This window comes from Magnolia sinica, chromosome 2, assembly GCF_029962835.1.
Source record: "Magnolia sinica isolate HGM2019 chromosome 2, MsV1, whole genome shotgun sequence".
Classification (NCBI taxonomy): Eukaryota; Viridiplantae; Streptophyta; class Magnoliopsida; order Magnoliales; family Magnoliaceae; genus Magnolia; species Magnolia sinica.
In genome coordinates, this window is record NC_080574.1 from 100,182,607 (window position 1) to 100,210,547 (window position 27,941).

General features: G+C 39.8%; 1 protein-coding gene across 1 annotated transcript in view; it reads right to left on the reverse strand.

Moving 5' to 3' along the window:
* Window positions 1–2,743: 2,743 nt before the first annotated feature.
* LOC131237305 (NADP-dependent D-sorbitol-6-phosphate dehydrogenase-like) overlaps window positions 2,744–27,941 on the reverse strand; it is a 32,629-nt gene continuing 7,431 nt past the window's right edge. Inside the window, exons 2-6 of the mRNA XM_058235008.1 lie at window positions 25,129–25,223; window positions 24,926–25,043; window positions 24,531–24,663; window positions 3,245–3,464; window positions 2,744–3,144 (exon numbers count right to left, since the gene is read on the reverse strand). Coding sequence (XP_058090991.1) covers window positions 2,914–3,144; window positions 3,245–3,464; window positions 24,531–24,663; window positions 24,926–25,043; window positions 25,129–25,223 — 797 coding nt within the window. The 3' untranslated portion in view covers window positions 2,744–2,913. The remainder of the gene's footprint in view (window positions 3,145–3,244; window positions 3,465–24,530; window positions 24,664–24,925; window positions 25,044–25,128; window positions 25,224–27,941) is intronic.

Consider the following 27,941-nt stretch of genomic DNA (forward strand, 5'->3'; position numbering starts at 1 on the left):
AGGGAAGAGGAATAAGTAGGATGTTCTTGCTTTCACCAGGATATCATGGGAAATCTTGTACTTCCTTTGGTATGACTCCGATCATAGAGCACTTGGCTGTCCAAGTTGGCTAATGAAACGTCCCAAACAGCCCCATCATTTGCAGCCCCAATTCTCCATTTCGCATTACATCTAGACTGACTTTACTCTTTACCTCCTAACTGTGTTTGGGAGTGACCCAACACAACTGGTCGGTCAAACAATTGGGTTATTAGTGCATTTAAGGGTGGATCTGTTTGATCATGGCCATCATCAAACAGTGGCCCACCTGATGGTTGGGAGAGTTTTTTTTTTTTTTTTTTTAATTTTTTTTAATTATTATATCAAAGCAGGTACACGTTGGGGCCATCTGATTGACAGCTTGGATTATACACATTTGTCCCAGATATTAAATGTGGAGGGCATGTAAAGGGGCTGGGTTATATGGACATGCGAATGGTGAACCTCGTAATGTTCCTTTTTTCCTTCTTTTTCTTTTTTTTCTTTTTTTTTTTTTTTTTTGTTTTTTTAAAAAAGAGGTTTTCTAGCAAGGTTCGCCCTTTCTTCACTTCCACGTGATGATCCAGACTGCTCATCTAGAAGATCCTATATCTGCGGAGGTGAGTTACAGAACTTCTCCGGACGATTGTCTACACGTTTACTTTGTATGGATCATGAAATCTCCTACGGCGGCTGTGATATAAACTATGAGCAGTGGGGGATTTCTACATGAACAATCTGGATCATCATCACATGGTGAGGCAGAAAGGACTAACCATCTCTTAGGGGAGAAGGCCATTGACTTGGTGGGCCTTAGCCTAGAAATAGACGCTGGACTAACTTAGACATTGCATCAATGACCTAGAAATTGGATTCATAAACAGTCGGATCAATAAAAGACGAGGGAATAGAATAGCTGTGATGTGAAAGCCATGCCCCCAATGCAAGGGAATAACTCTGTAAGGGCAGCAGGCCTATTTATCCCATGGGCAATAGGTCATAGATAGCAAAAACTCATGGTGATTGGAAGGTTTTATCTGTCCAATTGGTTCAACTTCCATCCCATGTACGTGTGACATCACACAAAAAATAAAAATAAAAAAAAAAATCTGCTGGAATATCTGAGCCACTGCACATTTTTTTGTGATTTTTTTGCTTATCTACCTTCCATATTGTTAGCTCACCAGATAAGAAGCCTGATCACCCCCACATCACTGCCATGAAATCATTAGCTCTTCACCTGAAAAGGGCGAATCTGTTACTGAAACCAAAGGCCAGGGCAACCATAAGGGTCAAAAGGATTAATGGCTGAGGATCCATTTTGGACGAACCACCATCGAAAATGAAAATTCATTTATCTTTGGGTTTGTTCATCTTGTTGTCCACTTCCCATCCATGCAATCTATTTCCAGTAATCGAATATTAATATCGTATGGCTGTTTGGAATGATCTAGGTAAAGCTATGTTTGGTAAGAATTTTAAGTTGGTCATTGAATCGTCTCTTGCAGCCATGTTTACAATCAACCATTAAAGAGATCTTGGACACCATTGGTAGTTCGTCCACTTCCACCAGATATAACATTAGAGAAGCGTTGTTGTTGTTGTCGAAGACCAATTCTACTAGTAAGAGAAAAATGATATTAGCTAATCAAGGCATTGATCTATGCTCAAAACTTGCTAGGCATTTGGATAAAAAGATTGCCTTGTCTTATGCTACTTCCTTCTGTGGGGTTCATTTCTTTACTTGGAATGATCAATTGCTTACCTTGCTATTTTGAGTCGATATTCAGCCCTTACAACTAGTTTGTCTTTCATGTTTATTTATTTTCTGCTGAAAAGCACCATATCAATTTTATGAGCATGGAGAAACCAGTGTCACTCACACGCAGCAAATGTAGTAAAGTTTGTTTGTGCACAAAACACGGAATCGTGTGTGAGTCTGTGTTTTAGTGACTCTGGCCCTTTCCTCCAAGATGGAAGATGATGAGGGCTCAGAAAAAGTACATGCCATCCAGATACGTTCAATGGTGAAAATGCCAAAGGTCAAAATGTTAGAATCCTCCTATCTAAGACATTTTTAGGGGACCACTTACCAGAGTGATGGCCATCATCAGATGAGAGCAGAGGCAAACTGTACATTTGCTGAGGCTCAAGACTTTCCGCACAAGACATCGCATTTGCAGCACAACCTTAAGGAATATGCTGCAAGAAGCAGAAACACCCACACAGGTCCTGTATTTTTTGTAATCAAGTCAACAAAAACTATTAGACGGTTTGAAACATAGTTCTAAAACTTAGCTGAATGGACTCAAAACTCACTCGAGTCAACTCGACAAGATTTCAAGCCAAGTCACTGAGAAACTCGCTCCTGGGATTGACACAATCCCAACTCAGCCATACTTACCCAGTCAGCTCACTGACTCGGCCGACGTGACAACTTGGTACAACTCAGATCAAGTCACTCCACCGTTGAAGGGTTTTGAAACATTAAACTCATGCTGGGAAATCAGGATGCTCAAACCAGTACAGCACATTGTTGATCTGTTCATAAGTGCTGTTTTATTATTCTTATTTAATTATTACATGTCGAGTCAATTCAGCTAAAGACTTGTTCGAGTCTTAGAGTTGACCCGACCCAGCTGGACCGAGTTGAGTCAAGTCGAGACGAGTTTTCGGGTTTTTGAACTATGGATTGAAAAACGGCAGCCAATACATAAATAACATCTGGACAGATTGGTCTGGATGTATTAATAGGAAAAATAAAATAAAAAACATTAAGATGGGAAACTCAGCACACTCATCCACTCAAGAGTGAATTGAGCTTTTCAAGCCTCCCATTACAGTCTGCAGCACTGCTGCTGCTACTGATGAATAAAGAAGGGGCAGACGACCTTATCAAGCATAAAGATCTATTCCCCAGAACTTGGCCGGTTGGTTGGTCCGGTATTTCCGATCCACACGCTTAATTGTGTCCATGTCCTCCTCTGATATCTCAAAGTCGAACACTTGGAAGTTCTCCCGCAATCTCTCTGTCATCGATGTTTTTGGAATGACCACAGTCTTCCTTTGAATGCCCCACCGGAGGATGACCTGAGCTACAGTCTTCTTGTATTTCTCGGCCAAGCCCTAATTTCAGAAAACAACAAAAACCAAATAAAGCAATCAGGAAGAATCCTACAGACACGCTATTCATCACTTCATTAGAAGCAAAGGTTGGGTAGCTTACCTTGAGAACCGGATCATCCAAACATGAGACCGTTCCGAACCATTCGGTGTTGGCAGTAGCACCACCTAGAGGAGTATGAGCAGTAATACAGATCCCATGCTTTTGGCAGAATTTCACTAGAGAATCGCGTTGGAAGTAGGGATGTGTTTCAATCTGATTGACCGCAGGCTTGATTTTAGAGTAAGCTAAGCAGTCCCTAGTCAGAAAGATGTCATAGTTGCTGCAAATAAAAAAAATCAAAGAAAAAAAGTGTTAAGCAGAGCGGCTACAGTTGTAAACAAATCCTCACATGCAGTCATTAAATCTTGTTATAATAGGGTGATAGGGAACTTATAAGCTTATGTCATCATTCTACATCATAGCATGTAAACTCATGATGCAATGTGGTGTGGGTCAGGCTCCATGGCTCAGTGGTAGACAGACTCTGTTTCAACATTGAGACCGGGGATCGAGTTCCCATGTGGTGTGGGTGGGTGGGTGAGTGCGTGGGGTGTGGATGTTAAAATTTAAAAAAAAAAAAAAAAAAAAAAAAAAAAAACTCATGATGTGATGTGGTTATTAAATCAATGTGAATCCAGCATGTGAATTGCTACAATAGACAGTGAACATATTACATGAGAACAGGCAAATAGAGAAGGATAACTAATTGAAATTAAAATGTCTTCACTATTTACAAGTACTTAAATAAGAACCTTAAAAAAAATGTAGTACTCTTGGCCTCCTAGAGCAACCCTTTCTACCCAAAAGACGCATCCTAGAATCCTTGTGGAATCTTTAACCATGATTATCTGACTCTTAGATTGATGACAAATCAACCTAATCTATCCAGAATAAGGTACCAAGTAACAAAAACTAAATCTACCAGCATTTGGCTAACTTGTAATGGCCTAAAAATAGGATGTGCAGATCCAGAAAAGCAGCCCAAAATCATCAGAGAATAAGCTAAATAAACAATTATAATCTCCCAAAAATAGCAATTGTTGTCCCAGAAATTCAGCCCCACAAATCAGCAACAAACAGTCCAAAAATTCAACACTGTGAGCTTTGGGCCTCCATCAAACTCAGCCAGAGGTCTTGACACTTCTAGTAACTGAGTTGAGTTAACTCAAGTGTCTTGCCCATACCAAAAAATTGGAGACTCATATGAGTAACTTTGACTGACCAGGGTTAACTTGGCCTTGATTGGCAGGGAGAATGTGACTTGGTTGAGATTTATTTTCTTTCACAATTCTAGCCCTTTGTTGTTTTTCCTTGTTTACATTACGGAAATCCTATTTCAAGGATTTCCTTTCCCATAAAGACAAGACTAAAGACCATCTGTTGACATGGACAGATGAAGGTGCCTCACCCCTTCTCCAGCATCAAGACCCTCAGCCTGGATTATAGGAGTAGATACCACTTGTGGTACCAATTTTTTTCACTTTTCAAATCTTTTAACTTGAGACATTAATTTCATGGTTTTCTAGCCATCCATTGGATACTAAAAGTCCCAAAATCCAGCTAGCGATGACTCTAATTCTTTTTATATGCCTACAATTTCTAGTGATGCAGGACAAGTGATTTAACTACTTGAATGCAGGAGATTATTAATAGATTAACCACAATAAATCAAATCTAATAACATGCTATCCGACCATGATCTAAAGAGTACCAAAGAGGCAATAAAATTCATATTTATGATAAAATCACAATCCGACATCATATGAATCATATAAACATGAAAACCCAAGGCCAAATGAGAGATTGGAACCCCTGCATAAGCATAGGCCCGTTCTAAATCATTGGGCAGATTTAGCGCACTTCTAAGGAGGAAATTTGGGGGTTTAGTAATTAGGGTTAGGAAATTTCAGGATTTGGTAATTAGGGTTTGTAGGGAAACACAGTTTTGAGGGATATAGTTTGGTTTAAGGTTTTAGGCTTAGCGCTAGGGGTTTTAAAGGGGAAAATGAATAAGAATCATGAGGAAAAGAGAGGTGGGAGGGGATGGCCGTACGGCACACCCGTAAAGACATTTGGGTTGATCCATACGATCGTATGGCTTGAATGGGGTTGAGCTTAGGTGGGCTTAAGATGTGATGGGAATGGGTTTTTGGTGAAAGCAAAAGGGAAAAGAAGAGATGAGAGAAATAAAGAGGGTTTGAGAGAGATAGAGAAAGAGAAAGTAAAAAAGATACCTTGGTTGTAGAGAATAAGGGAAAAAAAGAAGACAATGGGGTTCACACCATTGGATACACACCAAAATCGTCACTTTTTATAAGAGATTTCCACACATCACACATGGATGAGAGAATTCTTATTTTTCTTCTTTAAAAAAATAAATAAATAAATAAAATAAAAAAAATAACTTCATGCATAAAAAAACCCCCAAGGGCTAGACGTCCAAGCCCAAATAAGCTTTGGACCCAAATTACGAAAATGCCTTTCAGTTCTTTTTTATTCCCACCATATCCCAAACGTCACAAAACATCAAATAAATATTCGGAATATGAAATAAATTGAAAAAACACCTAATCTAAGCTGAAAATTAAAAAAATAAAATCCGATGATGTCCGGTGATGGCAATCGCCCACGATCAATGGTCCGATCAAGCTATCCATGCAATCCAACGGTCCGATCATCATATTGTCGTGATCCAATAGACTAAATCTTCCAACGAACCAAACCACATGCATCTTCCTCGTGTAGGGTCTTCGAAGATGCATGATCATGCATGTGGGGTCTTCAAGGCCTCAGTGCGGCCCACCCAGGCCCATGTAAAAGCCATCAAGCCAAAGTGAAGGCTAGGCTAACCTCCTCCTCTGGTACACTCTAAATGGTCAAATGTCCTCATCAACTCTCCCTAACTGAGAAGATTTCGCCTCTGGTGAAATAAAACTACAATGCCGCTCCAGAAGGTCTGGGTCAAGTCGATGAAGATCTGCATCTGTAATCCATGCGCAATCTGAAATTGATCTATGTTTCCACTTCACTAAATATTTCTGAAAGCCCCCATATCGAATGGAAACCACTCGGTCGTCCAAAATATCATCTATCTCCTCTTTACTCGTAGGTATGGATGGTAAAGGTGGAGGCTAAGAAGTGGGGTTGGGTAAGGTCCATGGGTGATGGAACAAGTTAGGTGTGTCATCATCTGAGCCAGGAGAGGGGTCCTAGAAAGCCACAAGATCCTCCACATTGAATGTAGCACTAATACCCATACTAGGTGGAAGATTTACCAAGTACCAAGTACGCATTAGAACCTGAACGTTTCAAAATCTTATATAGTCCAACACTGTGGGCTTGCAATTTTTTTAAGGTTCCCTGTGAAAACCGTTTAGGCCTTGGCCTTATCATCACTTTTTCTTTGAACCTACGGTGAGAGTCAGCAATTACTTACATTAATCCGTTTTCTAATCTCCGTATGCAAGTCATGAATGTGGCGTGCAAATGCTTCTGCAGACCCTGATGGCATATGGGAGACTGACGTGAGAATAAGGTCTATATGTTTTCTAGGCTTATAATCCGACATGACTTCAAAGGGACTCATGCCTATTGACCTATTGGCTGAATTGTTATATGAAAACTCGACTACAAGTAATACTGCATCCCAAATCCTGGTATGGTCACCCATAAGACATTTTAACAGGTTCCCTAAACTCCTATTGACCACTTTCATTTGACCATCAATCTGAGGATGGTATGCCGATGAAAATTGTAATCTCGTGCCCATCATGTGTCAAAGTGTCTTCAAAAAATAACTCATAAACCTAATATCCCAGTCAGACACGATAGTTTTCGGCAAACCATGTAGACGAACCACCTCCACAAAGAAAAGCTTCTCGATGTTGGCAGCATCGGACGACTTAGAGCATGGTAGAAAATGGGTCATTTTAGAAAAATGGTCCACTATCACGAAAATGGAATCGTGCTTCTTGATTGTCTTAGGAAGCCCAAGCACAAAGTCCATACTAAGGTCTTGCTACGGAGCGTGTAGCACTGGCAATGGCGTATATAAGCTCGTGTTTTGCTTCTTCTGCTTTGCTAGTTGACATGTTTGACATTGTCCTATAATTTTAGCTACATTTCGCTTTAGACTTGGCCAATAAAACATGTCCTCTACAAAAGCAGTAGTCTTGTCATGACTAAAATGACCAGCTACTCCACCAGCGTGAAGCTCCCAAACAAGGAAATCTCGTAGGGATGTGTGGGGAACGCTGAGTCTGTCTCTTTTGAATAAAAGACTATCGATCAAAACAAACCCACTATCATTCCTTTGACCATCCAAAAGTGACGTATATACCTTCCTTAAGTCTGGATACACAGGATATTTGACCTTCAAACACTCGAATCCAATGACTTCAATGCTCATAAATTGAAGTAACATCACTCTATAGCTAAGGGCATTAGCGGGTTTGTTCTTGACCCCGGCCTTGTATTTCAAAACAAACGAGTACTCTCGAAGGAACTCAACCCACTTGGCATGCCTTAGGATTAATTTCTTTTGGAAGTTAAGATAACGCAAGGCCTCATGGTCTGAGAATAAGACGAACTCTTGCGATAGTAAATAATATCACCAATGACACAAAAACTGGATTACCGTGTAGAATTCCTTGTTATAAGTACAGTACCGTTGCTTTGCTTCATTCAACTTTTCACTAAAGAAGGCAATAGGGTATCCCTCTTGGCTAAGTACTCCACCTATACCTACTCCAGAGGTGTCACAAGCAACCTCGAAGACTTTAGAGAAGTCAGGACGGTGCATAACAAGAGTTTCGACCATCTTTCCCTTGATCTCTTTAAACGCTTTTGATGAGGCGCTAGTCCATTTGAACTCACCTTTCTTTATGCAATATATGATGGGGGCCATAATGGAACTAAAGCCTCTAATGAACCACTTATAGAAAGTAGCTAAGCCGTGAAAGCTACTTATCTGATGAATATTCCACAGTTTAGGCCAACTCACAATGACTTTGATTTTCTCGGAATCCGCAGACATGCCTTCTGATAAAACTATGAAACCTAAGAAGATAACTATCTGACATGAACAAACACTTCTTGAGGTTTGCATATAACATCTCTTCCCTAAGGATCCCACAAATTTGCCTCAAATAGTGGAGGTGTAGTTCTCTTGAGGTACTATAAATGAGGATATTGTCAAAGTCCACCATTAAGAACTTCCATATAAAGGGCCTCAACACTTGGGTCGTCACATGGATAAACGTACTCGGAGCATTAGTCAAACCAAAAGGCATGACCAACCACTCGTAGAGCCCATCCTTCGTTTTGTAGGCCATTTTCCATTCATCCCCTGGGCGAATGTATCTGACGATACCTACCCTTGAGGTCTATCTTTGAGAAAATCGTAGCACTTGCCATCATGTCAAACATGTTATCAAGTCACAGTATGGAAAACCGACACTTGACCGTGATTTTGTTGATGGCCCAACTACCCACACACATGCGCCAAGTGTCATCTTTCTTAGGCGTGAGCATTGTTTGAAATATCGGTATCAAATTACGTATTGCATCCATGGGATACAAATATGTATAGGTTATCGCACGGGATATATCGTTTGTATTGGGTAATTTATCCCACATTTTGGGAAACATGGGGAAACAATAAGAAAATGGTTGAATTTTTCAATGAAACTTTAGGGATTGTTAAAAAAGACCTTAATACATGCTTTTAAATTATAACAACTTAAAAAAGAAGTGCACATAATAGGTTTATTTGTATAGTGGCCTAAGCTATGAGTTGTCTGACTGAACTAATGCAACTATATTCAAATGGAATGCATAACATGTAGAGACACATGATGATCATTTCATCAAACGAATACTTCGAAATTTTTGTAAATTGATAGTTGGTTGAAGGGAAATTTCGAAAAAAATAATATTTTAATCTTTTTTATTAACTTTTAATTAAATTTCAAAAATTGACAAGGATTTAACAAATTAGTAGATCAACCCTCATACATGATTTCATGTTTGGAATGCAACATTGCAAGCAATTTGGGAGAAATTGGGGAAATTTTGAATTTTCCCCAAATCGTACCGCCTACACTCAAATTTCGAAATTAGGGTGTATGTGATGATCATTTCATCCAAATACTCCTAAATACTTCAAAATTAGTCTCAATTGACAGTAGGTTGAAGGAAATTTTTGGAAAAAAAAAAAAACATGAAGAACCAATAAATATCGAAATCAAAGCTCCAACTCCATATTTTTCATGCAAAACACAAAGAACTAGTGGATTTGTAACCACTTGCAACTGATTTAACATAATTTCAAAAAGAAAAAAAGGATTGGAAATTGAAAATGCTCACCGGATCAAACATGTGGGATATATCGACACTACCTATGCGTTTCGTATCGCATAGGTGGGATACAAGATATATTGTGGGATATATCAGCCGATATCATCGATATTTAAAACAGTGGGCGTGAGAAGCGTTGGCACGGCCATTGTTGTCCAATGTGATCGCATATGCACATATTGTGGATCAAATCGCATATGCCATAATGGCATATGCGATTTGGCAAGTATGCCATGGCATACTTTAATATGCAACCAATATGCGATAGCATATGTGAGTATGCGATCACATATTTCCCAATAGTCAATTTATTTTTTACTTGTTTTTTCAGTTTGGTGCACTTTTGTCTATAAATAGGCACTCACATCCCCTCCATTTTCACCATTCTTTACTCCAAAGCTCTAAATTTCTCACTCATTTGCTCTTACACCTCTCTCTTACTCTAATCCATTTACAACTATTTCAAGTATGCTTGTTTTTTATATTTTGTAAGTTGTGCTTGTTTTTTGTAAATTAAGTTGTAAGTTGTAACTTATGAGTAGTTTCAAGTTATCCATTTATCAATAAAATTTCTATGTTCGAAGTTTTTAATAATTAATTCTCTCTTAATGTAGTCTGTTGATTGTTTTGTTAAAATTTATGTAAATATAATATAAGTATATATAACTTATTGAAACACTCAAACTACAATGAAATAAGTAAAATAACTCAATCCAGTCATGTGTACTAATTAGGCAAGTTTTCCTCTTTTTTTTAGATTTTTTTCGATTTTTTCCTTTTTTAAAAAAAAATTATTTAAAAAAAAAAAAGCGAACAACATATGTTGTTCACATGCAATCGCATATGCGATTTGACAACATGGGGCACGGCACACAGACTCAAACTCTCCTGAATGAAACCCTTTCTAAAGAGCTCATTTACATGCTTCTTCAACTCCGCATGCTCTGTAGAGTTCATTCGATAATGAGGAAGGTTTAGTAGGGTCGATCCAGGGCCAAGATCAATGGCATGTTGAGTGTCCCTCATGGGTGGAAGCTCATCCGGTAAATCCTTAAGAAAAAAAATATATCACTAAACTCCTCTATTACTAGACTCACCTCGACTGACAACTCTACTATAACCTCGGGTGTAGCCTCTCTAGCCACTAGAGTTGTACACGAACCGAGTTAGCTCGGTTAGCTCGACTCGAAAAAAATCGATTCGACTCAATTCGAAACTTAGTTCAAGCCGAATCGAGCTGATTTTTTGAGCTCGTTCGAGCTTGCCCGAGCTGGACTCAACTCGGATCGAACCGCAACTCGAATCGAACTCGGATCAAACTAGTTCGGTGACTTGGTTATTTGCTATTGATGTTGCTCACCAAGTGTTCGATGAAATGACTCAACGAAGTGTCGGCTTGTGGCGAGGAAGGTATGGATATGAAACAAATACCCTTATATCTTGATTTTTATGTTGCCTATTAGGTGTTTAATGAAATACCTTTGAACCGATCATGTTGCTTTACATTCCGTGAGAAATTAAAGGTGCACTCCATGTGTTTGAGAAAATGCCACAGAGGCTTGATCTTGGCTCGAACTCTGCTCAAACTGGCCTGAGTTGCTGACCAAACCGAGCTGAGCTGGCTAGTCAGGCTCGAGGACTGAGCCGAGCCAAGTTCGAGCTGGGGTCAGCTAGTGGCCGAACCGAGTCGAGTTGTGCCAAGCTCAACTCGGTTCGACTCGTGTACAACTCTGTCACGCCCCAAACTCGGAAACCGAGTTCACAAAATTACCGATCCCCGAATCCGGCGCTGACAGCCTCCGTAGTACCCCATACTCGGCTCCCGGCACCCATTTACCAAGTTCCGACCCTGAGATCCTACAAGGAGGATTTTCAACATTAATTTGATTCGTAATAAGCATAACCATAAGCATAACCCACGAACAATAACCACAAAAACACCATCACAAAATCCATTATGATCAAAAACTTTAAGGTACAATGCATATGAAGGGAAATACAAAATAATAACGGAAACTCCTAAAACTCGACTGCACGCTCCTGCTGCGACTAAGCTACGACTGCGTCCTGGCGTCACCTGCACGCATCAATTGTGCATAAGCTTATAGGAAGCTTAGAGGGTGGTGTAAGTGTGTGCGCAATATGAGCGTGCTCAGAATGCAATATCAGAGTAATGCGGAATCATACTGATGAGTCCATGAATGCAATCAGCTGTACCAAGGCTATGCGATGCAAGGCATGAATGCTATCAGCCACATCAAGGCTATACGATGCAAGGAGTGAATGATGTTAGCCATACCAAGGTCATATGATGCGAGATGCAACTAAAGCATATAGTCCTCATCCGAATCCACATATCAATGCAACTCACCACTAGAGCATCAAATATCAATACAATTCTCACGCTGGACAATCACTGGGGTCTAGTACACTCTACGCCAGCTTACCGCCCCTATCCAAGCGCACAACTGAGTAAGTGGAAGAGACCTCACTATCCGCCTGCCAATATCGAGCCGACTCGTCGATAGTAGACCCATTCCTCAAGCTGGTCAAACTCAACCTAGATATTACCCCCTCACTCAGGCGAGTAAGGTCACACCCTTTTCCAACCGATCACGACACAGTAGGAGACGTGGCCTACTGGTATACGGCCCTCATGCGCTCATGTATCCACTCAGTCTCGACGTTGGAGTCATCCTCTGGTACCATCGGGTTTAGGGATTTTCACCCAGGGACATCTATGGCGCCCCGATTCTAGTAACAGTATTTCCGGTGTCCGATCCTGCCATCCACGATATATCTGTGGAGGCCACAGCCCTGAATCCCTGATGTCGCTAGGGCGTACAGTAATCATGTCATACAAATGCAAAGTGTATGAATCACACTATCAATCACGTAGCAATCCTGCGCGTACTGCGCGCTCATGTAGGGCACTCCGCCTATCAGGGAGCCCATAAACAATCTGCCTGAAGGCATATGTTGTGATCAATCACTCCTCATATCAAGCATACATATGATGCGTATGAGCATGAATCATGGAACTATACTAAGCACGTTATATGGTGATGGACTCTATTTATAACAAAGATGTGTCTAGATGGCCTACACACAATAGTATGGGCCTAACAATGGGCCCTAGGTGGAGTTATAATGTGGACATTTAACCATCATTGCTCCTACAATGTGGACGTCAAACCATCATTGCTCCTACAATGTGGACGTCAAACCATCATTGCTCCCAAGGCATGGCCCGCCATAAACATTATTACATACATCATCGTGGAATCACACATTACAATGGACTTCATATACATCACATTCGGCCTCACACAAAGGCCTCACATACATCTCATTGGGCCTCACTCATGGTCTTTATATACATCACATTGGACCTCAACCGATGGGTCTCAAATACATCAAGTGGACCGCATCAACGAGCCGCACCAATGGGCCTCATACACATCAAATGGGCCGTATCAACGGGCCGCACCAATGGGCCTCATATACATCAAATGGGCCGCACCAATGGGCCAATATACATCAAATGGGTCGCATTATATGGGCCGCACCAACGGGCCAATATACATCGAATGGGCCGCATTATATGGGCCACACCAATGGGCCAATACACATCAAGTGGGCCGCATCATATGGGCCGCACCTATGGGCCAATATACATCAAATGGGCCGCATTATATACACCATTCATCTATCTTTAGAGATCATTTTAGTGCATTAACCAAAAAAAAAATAAATGGTTCACATTAGAGGATCATCTGGACCATACCACAAATAACAGTGAAGATAATGATCGAAAGATCATCTGGGCCACATTGCAAATAGCAGTGGAGATAGTGATTTTCACTGTTAAAAATTCACAAGGCCACCATAACGTTTATTTTCCATTCAGTCTGTTCATAAGGTCACAAAGACCTGAACCAAGAGGAAAAACAAATATCATATTGATCCAAAACTTCTGTGACCCAGGAAGGGTTTCAATGGTATACGTTCAATCCCCTACTGCTTTTGTTGTGTGGACCACTTGATAGTTAGATCTTTCTTCTTTTTTTAAAAAAAATCTCAGGCCTTAGGACGAGCTCACCAAATGGATGGGTTTGGATGTAACACATACATCATGGGTGGGTTCCACGTACGTGGCCCACCAGAGATTTGAATCTACTTCATTTTTTGTCTCAAGCCTTAAGATGAGCTTACCAAATAGATGGACGGTTTGGATGGAACACATCCAATAGAGGGACCCACAAAACTTACCGCCGTCAATCCAGCAGCTATTCAGCTGGTGGATGGACGGTCTAGATGGAACACATCCATTAGAGGGACCCACAGAACTTGCTGCATCAGTATAGCTACAATATAGCTGGTGTCAGCGCACGCCAGCCAATCCTTTTCCAAACAAGGTGGGTCCCACATGGGGCCCACTATCAAATATTATATATAATATATTATATTGATATAACATTTACATTATTTTATTATTATCATTATTTTATTTTATTTTTTTTAAGAGGACAGCAACATCTAGGCCCTGGAAGGCCTGGATGTTGCATCATGGTGGCCCTATACGGCACCGTCCAGCAATGGACGATGCTGATGAACAGCACATATATCAGGTGTGGGCCCTACGGCCATGCTGCTGTCAGTACATCAGCTATATGGCTGATGTGAGGTACGTCAACCGATCAGCTTCCTCATCAAGTGGGTCCCACGTAGTCCCTGGATGCTAAACGAACGGCCTGGGGATAACACATGCATCATGGTAGCCCCATGTCCAGTTGGCCACATGTTTGGATCAAGCTGATTCTTATGCTTCCCTTCATCTGGGGCCCATAAAAGGTATCAGCAAAGTGGCCTCACGATCGGACGGTCAGGATCATCTTGCATCGTGGTGGGCCACAAGGAATCACAAAGAGAGAGAGAGAGAGAGAGAGAGAGAGAGAGAGAAATGTGAGGGGGAGCGACCCCGCCACTATTGGGCCCTCCCTTATACAATGCATACATCAAGTGGGTCCCACAACAAGTGAGCCCTTAGAACAAAATCAACGGTGGATCACCCACCTATCGGCCTTCTTCTTTAGCTCCTTGAACTCCTAGGCTCCTTAGCTTCGATCTTGATGGAGGATGATGAAGATTGGACGGCTAAGATGGGAGATTGAGGTAGGAAAGTGGGCCACACTTGGGTTGCTTGGGAAGCTTGGACGTGGGATTCTCTTGGGTTGCTTGGGAGTGAAGAGAGAATGAGAGAGAGAGAGAGAGAGAGAGAGAGAGAGAGAGGTGATGGGATGAAAAGAGATGGAGTGATGGGTGATGGGTGGAGTGATGGAGTTGTAAGAAAGGGATGGGTGGAGAGAGAGAGAGTTGACTTTGGGAATGGGAAAGGGATGGTTGCTTGTACTTGTGATAGGGTGGGTACTTGACTTTGATTGATTGATGAGATAGGTTGTAGAGATTCTCTCGGAATTCACACGCGCGGCGTTTTCCTTGAAATGAACGCGGGCCCACATCTTCTGGCTTGGGTATCGTATTAGCACATGAGACGCGGCGATGGCGCGGTCGCTAGGGTACAAGTTTCGAGTCGAGCCAACTCAAAATCACTGGATGCGACTTAGGGTCGCACGCAAATATCGATTACAGGTCAAGGGTTGCTAGAATTCGACAAGAAGGATTGCGGGAGTCTACGGAACGGTACGGACTAAGGTACGGGCCTTACAAACTCTACTACCCACAAGGGCACACATCATCGAATCCGCCTTAAGTCTCTCGCTCAAACTCTTTGGCGTTTAATATGTGGAGAGACTTGGGCTGCGATTTCCTCACATCCTTCTGTCCACTCTTTTTAACGTCCTCCTTAACTTCAAGGGTGCTCTTAGGCAAAAGGAGATATAACTTTATCTTCTTGCCATCATGCATGGAGGAACAAACATTCTAATGACCGAATATTGTTACATCATGATAAAAAAGATAAGGTCTACCCAAGATGATGTGGCCTACATCCATAGGCAAAACATCACATCACAACTGGTCTTTATAAGATGCGAACTGGATGAGAATAAGACAATGCCAAAAGATTGGCATAAATGATGCATCAACCCATGAAACTCTATGGAGGGAGTTGGTGGGTAGGAAGTATGTATTGATTTGGAGGGGTGGACATACTCCCCATCGTTGTATAGGTCTTCTTGGCTTTGGAAATCAGTAGCGTTGATAAGGAGTAAGGTGTTGTAAGGGGATGGTTTTTCCCTAGGTAATGGATCGAAGATTAGGTTTTGAGATGAGATATGGGTGGGGGAGCATAACTTGGGTGAGGTTTTCCCTACATTAGTGATGTTGTTAATGGGGAGGAGTCATATTGGTTGCGAGTTGTTTTACCTTATAATAGGGCTAGGAGGTTATTTGGTCACACAGTGTAGAAGGAACTTAGGTGACAAAGAATTCAAGGAGCTAGTTAATTTACTAAATCTAGTTTCCAAGGTGAGGCCATTGTGATTAGAATTGGACTCAATTGTGTGGTTGAAAGAGACGTCGGGAAAACTTCCTGTTAAATCTTTTTTCAAGATGCTTGGTAGAGGGGGGACTAGTGCTGGGGTCAGTTCATCTGCTTTCATTTGGCGTTGTGGCGTGCCTCCAAAGGTGGCCGTTGTAGCATGGCTGGTGGGATGTAACAAGGTGCTTACAGTTACTAATCTTCACAAAAGGAAGATGATCCTACCAAATGTATGTGTAATGTGTTTCCAAGACGAGGAAACGGTGGATCATTTATTCATTCATTGTGCGTTTGCACGGCAACTATGGGACAACTTTTTCAATCAGTTTGGAGTAATGTGAGTGTAGTCAAACTCTATTGGTAAATTCACAAGGCATGGACAAGGAGTTTCAAGTAAGTCGGGGTCAAAAGTTTAGCACCTAAGTATTCTTACGGGGATTTGGTTCCTATGGCTAGAAAGGAATAACCAGTGTCTTCGAAATCGGGCAGGGTGAGTTGTGGAGGTATTCATCAGAGGAAAGTTGTTTAGTGTGAAATATTGCATATTTTTCCCTATTTATTCCTTGGTTTTATGAACATGATAGTGCTTGATCGATTTATTTTCACTTGTTTTCTCTTATGAGGTGATTTCGAGAGCTTTGGAGAAAATGATGCTAAAAGCAGTGAATTAATGCTCAAAAGATTACCAATGTAAGGCTTGGAGATTTGGAGGTCAAGAACAAAGAAATTACATGGCAAAGATCCAAGAAAAACAAGTGCAAAGTAGGAAGAAAAGACTGGAAAAATTGCAAGATCAACAGCAGAAAACAGACCGTTTGGCTCGACTTTCAGTCCGATTGAAGTTGCGCAAAACAATCTAACGAGGAACGATGAATTTTAGAGCTAATTCGGTTCAATTGAATTCTAATTCGGTGCGACCGAATACAGGTTTGGTGCGACCGAAGGAAGGCTCGGTCCGACCGAAGGTGAACAGAGAGTTCAGGCACGAAAAGAGTTAATTCGATGCAACCAAAAGATAATTCGGTCCGATCGATGTTCCAAGTTCGGTGTGACCGAAGTCAGCGGCTGCAGCCAAAGCGTAAGCCAACTGCGTAAATTGAGGCAATTTCAGAGTCGGTCCAAACAAAGCTTATAAATAGGGGTCTTTTAGGAGCTTATAAACACGAATTAGGGTAGGAGTAGAGCAAGGTTTTGGAGAACTTCACGGAGTCTTCCATCTTCTTCAATCCATCCGTTCAAGTTAGTTTTTCATGTTTTGTTTTAAGAGTTTAGTTTTAATCATGTCTTTGGTTGGCTAATCTCTTAGCTAGAGCCAAGAGGTGAAGCTTGTAGTTTGTTTTAATGTTGTTTTTACTTTGATTCAAGTTGTTTGATCTTCATCTTGGATATTTCATAGTTTATGGTTTAATTAAAGAAGTATTTTTTAATTTACTTTGATTTATTGTCGACTTCGGGCACAGTGGATGCTTGGGAACTTCATGAATGTTTTCTCTTCTATTATGTGATTGTTTGATCTGTAGAATTCTCTAATCTACCATTGACTAAGGGCATGATACATGCTTTGAACTCTCTACAATCAATTCAACTGGATGGTTATAAGTGGAATTGAGGCTATGAATGTTCAGATTTATGATGGGATATTTGTGATGTTTTAATTGCTGAATCTTCTGACTAGATAGATTAGGACTTTGATTCCAGTTGAAGTGTTGATTGAATCAAGTAACGATGCATTAAGATGACTGCAAGTGGATCCTTGGCGCGCTAGTTTCCTTTACCTTGATAGTTTTAACTAACAACAACATCTCTTTCAATTACAACTTTTAAGTTTAGTTACTGATTTTAAACCTAAATACTTCAGAAAGTCACACGCATTCAGTCCATGTGGGTTCGACCTCGGTCTCACCAAGATTATTACTTCTTCGCAACCTTGCATTTGGGATACAAGTGAACAAAAGTTGCGCATATAAAAATGGTCAATCGCATCGAAGGCTATTGAACATTTTCTTGATAGTTGGATTAAGCTGTAATCTTTTTTTGTGCTTGCTCTTGTAAATTTGTATATTCTGGCTGCAACCTTACTTCATTAATAAAATGTTTCTGGATGTTTCAAAAAAAAAAATTTTAATTAAATACAACTAGTTTTTTTTTTTTTTTTTTTTTTTAAACAATGACAAGATTTCATTGAAAAAGGCCAAAGCCAAGATGTACAAAAATACAAAAATACAACTGCAACAATAGAAACACCCCTCAAAGGACATGAAGAGGAGACTCCAAAATCTACGCTTCCTCCAACTCTTTCACATTAAGAATTGCCCGTCTAAAGACTTGCAATGCTCCACTTATTTTGTTTCTAAAGACTCGCTCATTTCTTTCCCACCATAGAGCCCATTGACTCGCTAGCAAGCTTAATCGCCACATCCTTTTCCCTTCTTTCCCTATCCCCTCACTATGCCAAGCAATGATAAATTCCTCTATCTTATTTGGAAACACCCATAGCACCCCGAAAATTTGAAGAAAATGATCCCAAACCTCCCTGGCGAATACATAGTAAATGTACAAATGATCCACGGATTTTGCATCTTTGAAATACATCAAACAAACTTTTGGGAGGATCATCTTTCTCTTACATAGATTGTCTATTGTTAACACTTTATTCCTCCTTACTAGCCATCCAAAAGCCGCCACCTTCAAAGGAGCACCATAATGCCAAAGTGATGTAGAGCGGGTCGCAGACACTTTCATGGCAAAGAGATGGACCAGAGAAGGCCCGATTGGAGACAGAAATGATCCGGACCGTCAGAACCTTAAAACACCGTATCTCGCAAATCAGGACGAGTTTTTCAACATATCATATATGATTTTGGGGTAGGAGAAGCTACTTTAGCCAACCAACCCCGCTACACCGGGTTGCCAAGCCGAATTTGCGAGATTCCATCAGATCGACGGTCAAAAGTCCCTTTTATTTTTGTTTTTACTATAAATGGTAAGTTTTAGTTCGAGTATAAATTTTGATCCTTTTGTGTTGTAGGAGTCATGCCCAACATGAAAGGGTCTTAGAAAAATTAAGGGAATAACGTGGTTAGGCCAAATTGGACACTTACTATTTTTGGCCGAAAACCATGAGTCTAGCAGGAATGGAGGCCGTCTATAAATAGTAAGTTTACTATTTATAGAAAATCACGTTTTTTAGGGTGTTTGAGTTGGAATTTGAGTCTAAAACTCCGTCCTAGGTTTGAGCTCATTATTTAAAGGATTGTAATTTCGTTTTTATCATAAATCAATTTATTTCGAATTTATTAGAAATTATTTCTACTTTTATCCCTCATATATTTGAAGAAGCTATGTGAGGAGTCCAGAGAGCTCTGTAGATTCGAAGTAGATATCTCTTGAGGAAGATGGTGATTGACCTCATCACGTCCCTCCCTGAGTCACAAAGGAAGACTATTGAAGATACCCCATATTTTTCCTCACTCACACTAAAAAACCGATAAAATGACTCAACTTAGAATGAACCTGACTTAGCCTTTAACCACCTTATGGAATCTGCCTCGTTACCACTAAAGAAAACTTTGTTAACATCTCAAGCAATAGAACCAACTATTTGATCTCTCCATCTGTCAGATTTCTTATAAAGATAAGGGACCCATATTACCTCCTCGCCCCTTATTGAGTAACAATTACTCACCTTCTCCCCCTCTTCCCTAGCTAACCTAGCTAATAATGGAAACCTCTCACCCAGCCTCAAATCTTCCACCCACCTATCATCCCAAAATTTGATTCTCTTGCCATCCTCTAAAAGAAATCATATTCCCTCCTACACTCTCTTTTAGGGACGCCACCGATTTCCATAAGTAAAAAGATCGATACAAAGATGATGCCTTAGTCCACCACCCCCATTCCTCTACCCTATATTTTCTCGATATAACCTCCCTCCATCTAGCCTCTCCCTCCGACCCAAACCTCCAAACCCATTTCCCCAACAGTGCTAGATTCAACTCTTCTAACTTTAAAATTCCCGCTCCTTAAACCATTGGTTTGCAAACTTCATCCCATTTCATAAGATGGAACTTGTGTCTCTCCCGACCCTTCCTACAAAAAATCCCTTCTTCGTCTCTTCAAGGTGTTTATAATAGATTTTGGACATTTGAAGAGACATAAATAGACCGGGAGATTTGACATAAATGTTTTTATGATAACCATTCTCCCACCCATTGATAAGTACCTAGACTTCCACTCTGACATTCTTTCTTTCACATCTTTCTATAACTTTGTCACACATGTGCTTGGTCGGTCTCCCTTACATAACGGTAAACCCAAGTACGTTGTCGGAAAAGAAGTTTCCATGCAACCAAATACCTCCGCAAAGGCCCGAACTTTTTCTTTGGAAATGCCTACCCCTAAAATCTCACTTTTGGATATATTGACTTTCAAACTAGAAACCACCTCAAAAATTACTATAATCGAGCGAAGATTTTCCACAAAATACAACTAGTTTCCTATGGGATAGGGGTAAAAAGGGTCAATTTTCTCAACAATAACGATGCTAATAGACTGTGTAGGGGAATCTGTGATGAATTTATAAACGAGAGGGGAGGCACTTGCAATAATCCAAACAAGAGGGGACATGTTTACATTTGTCAGAAACTAGAGGGGAGGTGTTTACAATTGTCTTTCAAAAATAAAAAAATAAAAATTGTGACATACAAAAACTTAGAAAGCTTTGAAAATCCAAAAAGAAAAAATAGAAATCGCATAAAAAAAACTTAAAAATAACATTTTTATCAGCAAAAAACAAAAATAATAATAATAATAATAATAATAATAATAATAATAATAATAATAACGAAAATCCCAAAAAAAATAATTTCTTTCAAAAATCAAAGCAAAAAACGAGATTGAGTTGCCCAAAGAGATGCATGAGTTCGAGGTCTCTCCATATGACTTGACATAAAACTTCATAGGGGTAGTGAAGAAGCTGATGGATGGGAAAACGAAGATCCAAGCTAGAGGATCATCTAAGGAAGTTTGAAGAAAAAGGCCAATGTTGTCCAGACGACCAAAGAGAATAACCAAGAAAATTCATATTTCCAAGTCTCGACCAAAGAGAATAACCAAGAAAATTCATATTGCCAAGTCTTGAACCTTCGAGTGCGGCAGTCAATGGGCCAAAAGAGGTAACAAAGGCACCATAGAGATTGATGAATGTGCAACTCTTTAGCTATGAAAGCCTAGGTGTGAGCAGCACAATCTCTCTAAATAGTTTTGTGGACCCTAAAGGTGACCCCTTGAGGTAGTCCAATTGATCAGTGGAGAAATATGGTCCATACAATTGGGTTCTTTTTCCATAGCATCAGTTATTTAGTCAGTTAGCATCAGTTATTTAGTCAATTACTTGCTGGAAAGGTGCCCCTTTGTGGTTAGCATGCACAAGTTGAGCTAGCGTGCACTGTGGGACCTGATCATGTACACATGTGAGTATGTCAGTAATCATGTGTCAGTGGATTCCCCACTACAAGCAGCCAATTACTTAAGCATAAATTTGCATGCATGTCAATGCTTCATGCACAGCAATTTGCCTAGAAACTGACCCTCCATAACCCTACTTCACACGCTTGACCTTGGGGCATGCATGCAATAGCTGGGTCAGGGACCAATACTTGGTGGGACCTTGTTGGCATGTGAGTGGTGTCAATGTGGACCTCTATCGTGATCAGTTCCAAGAGCTCGGATAAAAGAGAAAGGTTGATGTCTGGTGCATGACTTTAAATATCAGTATCTGCCCACAATTACCAATACAATATGGGTGATAGTTACAGCCCCATATCAGCAGTGTTTGAAATATAGGTATCGTGTTACTTATCGCACCCTTGGGATACAGATACATATCTGTTACCGCTTGGGATATATCAGTTGTATCGTGTAATGTATCCGTTGTTGTTGGAAACATGGGGAAACATTGGGGAAATTGGTCGAATTTTTCAATGAAACTTCAGTGATTGTTAAAAAAGACATCAATACACACTTATAAATCAAAACATTACAACAAACAAGCTCACATAATAGGTTTTCTTTGTATGGGGTCCTAATCTATGCGTTGTCTAACTAAATTGATGCAAGTATATTCAAATTCTATTCATATATTTTATATATGTAAGAAGACGTGTGGAAACACAAGCACTACATTCAAAAGCAAAAAAAGAATCACTAGATTAGGTTAAATACATGTTCAATTTTATGTTTGGACACAATGATTGCAACTGATTTGCAAGAAATTGGAAATTTTGATTTTTTTTTTTTTCAATTTTCGACAACTCAGCCCATCTCCTCCAAATCTCGAAATCGAAGCTCTCAACCCATGATTTTTCATGCAAAACATGAAAAATCATTGATGAGGACATCACACGCACGCACACCACCCCCTACACACGTACGTACAAAGGAGGGCCCCACCGTCGATTTGGCTCGATGAAGACGTCCAGGGAAGGCCTCCTAGTTAGAAGACGAAGTTTTGATTCACAAAAGTGGGCCCGATAGTCACGAAAAGTCCATCATGGGATCTCATGATCGTGGCCCACTAGTCAGATTAAGTTCATACTTTAGGTTTTGCTTATTTATATTATTTAGAACATCATGAATGCTTTAGATTTATTTGATTGGTTTTTATTTTAGTTTACTTCATCGCCAAGTAATAGGTTGCGCACATGGCGCGAGTTTTGGGGTATAGGGTTTTCCCTATAAATAGGCACCCCTTGTAGTTCTTTTGATTCATTGAAGTTTAATAAAAATTCCTGCAAGTTTTTTTCTACTCTCTGAGTTTCTGAGTTGTGGAAAATTTTAAGTAGGTGCCAAGCCCTCCCTTTTCGAAGGGCTAACTATCGTGGTGCAAAGTCATATCTATCCCCATCCGTCCCTACCCTCTTCCATCCATATATCTCACCTTCTTCCATCCATATTTCTCTTTTCCTACAAGCATTCCATCTGCAAATCCATCAATAGTTGCAGCCATTTTCTCTCTACAGCAGATTTCTAGAATCTGGTCCTGCAAGAGGGCTGAAACTTCGGCGGAGCACCACCCACAAACAGTGCATCGGATCGAGCTGAGATTTGGGGGTTTTGGAGTCCATCCCTGGCAGACCATGGCCAAGGTGGCCTTTTTCTGAATAGTGGGCCCCACACACGTGCGGCCGTGATCACACACACATGCGTCTGGGCCATTGTTGCTGTCCGCGCGCGGGAATTGTCTTCCGGTTCAGGTTTTCTTCTTATTTTATCCTCTCATACCAGTTTTTCATAAACCCTAACCCTAGATTGCATTATTTTTAATTTATTTGCCCCTTTTCTCACCCCTAGGGTTCCTTGAATTGAAATTCGTGAATCCCTTAGATTAGGGACTGGTTACTGTGCATGTGTGGATGATTTCTATTTCCCTTTGAGCATCATTTGGTCCATAATTTTACTAATCCAGTACTAGCCTGTGTAGGCCTGGACCCGTGCAGATTCCCCTTAATTGAATGTTTGGACTTTTGTGTGGGACATGGAATTTTTATGTAATTGTTTCTGAACTAACGTAATCTTAAGCCTGAAATCTCGCACATCATATTTAAATTTCATGTCCTACATCAATCATGGATTTGTAATAATTTGACACTCATTTAACATGATTTACAACAGAAAAAAAAAAAAAAAAAAAAAATATGATCGAAAATCGAAAATGCTCACTGGATCAAATATGTGAAATATATCCCACTACTTGCGTGTTTAGTATCGCACAGGTGGGATATAAGATATATCGTGGGATATATCAACCGATGTCGTCAATACGTAAAACACTGCATATCAGCACGTATTGGGCAAAATGAGTCCATATCACCCCATATCATGTATCGTGGTGGGCCAATACCAATACGATATGGTTGTATCGTGAGGGGCATTTGAAACCATGGTCCGGTGGGCAGCCAATTGTAAATCTTTTGCCAATCCACCATTTAAAGCCAAGCACAAGTTGCTGGGAGAAAAGCTAAGATGGCAATGATGTCTTATATAATTTTTTCTACTTTTTTATTTATTTATGAGTATTTGAAAGAAAACTTGAGTTGGCTCCCCAAGTCTCTCCTAGTTGCTTCAAGTTAGCTTACTTATTCAAGCAGACTAATGAATCCATGGCCTATGCTGTTGAATAAGATCCACGCTTGTGACCAACATATCCATAAGAAATTATTTCTTGGAGACTACATATAGGGTGGGCTCAAGATGGGAAGCATAATTCAAGCTTCCAAATGTGATGAACTGATTATAGAATCTAATGAAACATAAGCTTTAACCCATTTTGAGTCTTCTATGACTATAGAATGAAGCACTTTCACATGCCATGAACTAAACTTCCAAGCATGTAACATAAAATTCATTGAATTTCATTCCTATAAATAAACTACAAATGAGAGAATACTTCATGTTGTCATTGATAGCATATTATGGACTTAGTTCTACCTGATCCCAATGCTGCGAACCAAACCCATGGAAACCAGATCTTCCATTGAGTGCCAAGTAGTTTCCAGTGATATGGTTGTGTCTATGTCCAGCACACCATGTTCATCCAGAGCACTATCAGTTGCACCCACACCTGGAAAAGAAAAAAGAGAGAATATCAACTGTCCAATAACAACTCTCAATGCAGAATATCAACTGTCCAATTACAACTCTTACACATTGAGCCTACCTAACCTTGAATTGAAACAAGTTTCGCAAAAGTAAATTGATGAACTAACACAGAAACTTAAACGTGTAAACCATAAATGCTAACATATAGAAGTGGAACAAAACGCACAATCCCATAAAACAGTAAAGGTTGACAAACATGGGAGTAAATGAAAGCAGAGATGCACCAGTATGCTTTGTAGCAATAGGAAAGTGAACGAGGTATAGATCCAGATACTCTAATTTGAGATTCTTCAGACTGTCCTTACAAGCCTCAACAACATGCCCATGATCTGAATTCCAAAGCTGCAATCAGAATGTATGAAACATCAATCATTAATTCATATAGAAATAAAATGGTAGATGAAGTTTCAGAGGGACATAGTCTGGCCTTGGTGGTGATGAAAAGATCCTCCCTTTTGATGAGGCCAGTGTGAAATGCTTCTGCAAGAGCTTCACCAACTTCTTCTTCATTCTTGTAATCAGCTGCAAATGACATTATTGTGAAGCCAGGTGTCATGCATTAAATTTTCATTAAGATATTATAGGTTAAATTGCTTTAAAAGGAAGATGGAGGTTAAAAGAAGAATAGGAGAAGAAGAAGAGAGATCAGATCTAAGATAGAATCTGCGCCTTTGCAAACACCACATTAAAGGAAATTAGGGTTATTCCCAATATGCAAGGATGACTTTCTCCAACCTAACAGCTCACTTTCTTTTCTTTTCATTCAAGACATCGATGCCGTGTGACATCTTCAAAAAGACTTGTAAATATCTCCATTCTAAACTTAGCGTGCAAATCAAAATCAACTGGAGAACTCTACTTCAATCCCTATTTTAGCTCCTTCTATTCAAAATTTATTAAAGATACACTAGGACACATATCTCCAAAAATAAATTTCCTCCAACAACTCAAGGACACATAAGATTCCAAAACAACTATTTGTTTAAAATCATTACACCTTGAATATAATATGTGTGTGTGTGTGTGTTCCTTGAGTATTTATATTCCTTGAGGCCAAGTTCCCTCTTCATTCCGAACAGCTAACTTCCCTTTTGGAACTTAGTTTGTAGATGTGGGACCCATTGTTGGTCTATCAAAGCGATTGATCTGAATACCCCATCATGGATGGACCATTCCCAGAACATCCTCTCAACTGGTCAACTCTAATCTTTCCATTGTTGGAATGCAAATACATGGTTGAAAAGAAATGCACAAAAAAAACATATTCAATTGAGGAAAGGCCAAAGACTCGATGGCTAGGATCTTCCAATTTGGAAGATTTTGGGCAAACGGTCCATCCACGATAGGGGCCATCAGATCAAGGCTTGGATAGACCAACCATGGGCCCAACCACAAACAAAATTTTGAACAGGGAAGTTCCCTGTTTGGACCAAATAGGGAACTCAGCTTCTTCTTTTTTTCTCCCTCTTCTTCTTTTTCTTTCTTTTCCTTTTTTACCTTTTTCTACACCACTAACTAAAACAACCAAAGAATCCTGTTACTGTAAAAAGCTGAAACTATTACTGGCTCAGCCAACACGCATGGGCTTTTATAGCATCTACATATATCTGCATACATATGAGGCCCATAACAAAACCGATACCCTCTATATATCCATGAAAAGAAGTTTCTGAGTGTATCATGTATAAAGACCTTAAAAAGGAGGTGATAAAACCTTTTTTTTTTTTTTTTTTTTAAAAAGGCCCCTACAAACTCTCATCCAAAACATTCAATGTAAAAAAATCCCTAACATAACTCTAAGAAATGCATATTCATTTCAAAATTGCTCCCAAAAATATCTCTGTGAAGCATATGACAAATCTCTATCTCGGCAATTTCTCAGCTCGAGAATTTCTCAAGAGATTTTCCGATTTTGTGATTTTCCTTGGAATGTTATCAGGAAAATATTTCTGAAAATATAACTAAAAAATATTTAATGTAAATTAATAAATAATTTTAAAATTATAAATACATTTGTATGTAATGATTGTTTAAATTTTAATGAAGATTTCATGATAATTTTACCATAAAATTGTGGAAAACTAAAAACTGCAGAGATTTTGAAAATATAGCGATTTTTTTTAGCAGAGAGGTTGGGAGATTTTTAAATCTTGGTGATGTTTGTCACAATAGTGTGAAGTTATATCATTGTTTCATTATGCTTTAATAAAAGATCAACAAATTCTTGATGCAATCCCTAAAATATTATATATAGAAACAACCATAGAAGGGCTCTAAGAGATTGATATGCATTTTTGAATCATTTCCACAAATGCCACCGTGAAGTTATCACCCTGTTTCAAGATGCTATTAATAAAAGATCAACAAATTCTTGCCGAGAGCTTCATCACAAATGAATGCATTCACTCGAAAGAGGTGCGATGAATCCAAGCTTAGCATTCAAGGTTGATACAGAAAAAGCCTGTTACCATGTGAAAGGGGATCGTGTGGATTCTATGTAGGGAATGCATTTCCTCTCTTGAGCAGAACACTGTCGAATTCTTTTTAATTCAACAGGTATTTGTCAAAGGATCCAATATCCTACAGTTATGCGAAGTGTGAAGTGAAGCAGCAACATGTTCAGCTGCGGGAGTGAATAGGTGTCTGCATCTAAATGTTAGCAGGTATAAACTGCTAGGAAGCAGGAGTGGAAGCCCAAGCCCGGAGTGCAATTGGATGCAAGAGGGGAGTGGCACCTGGTTGGAAGGATCAAGAAACTAAGTATATCCCTGTTCTTATTCACAACCGTGGTGTTAGGGCCTAAAACTATATCTCTCAAAGTGCACAAGAATGGCTCGAATTTGTTTTATAGCTCCCACATCAGCCTCTCATCTCGAAATTGTTGATGACAACCTTTTCTGCCCGCGCCTCAGAATTGCAAGCTTTCAGTCTTAGTATTCCTGACATGTTTGAGGCAATCTTTGTTTAAAGCAAGCATTTGGGAATTGCGACTTTGGAGCCATAGATCCATTTCACATTTCTTGATTGTACACTACTAGGTGGCCCCTTGTTTATCTCTGTATCCCCCTTGAGGCAGACCTCTAATTGATTTTGGCATGGGATCCAGTCAATAAAACAATGTTTGACTTCTTGTAAACATAGTTGTCATCGCATCACTCCTAAAATCCTCTTACCAATGTTCTAGTCAATGTAATCTTCAACAATATATATATATAGTCAATGTTGTCAGAATCGTTATTG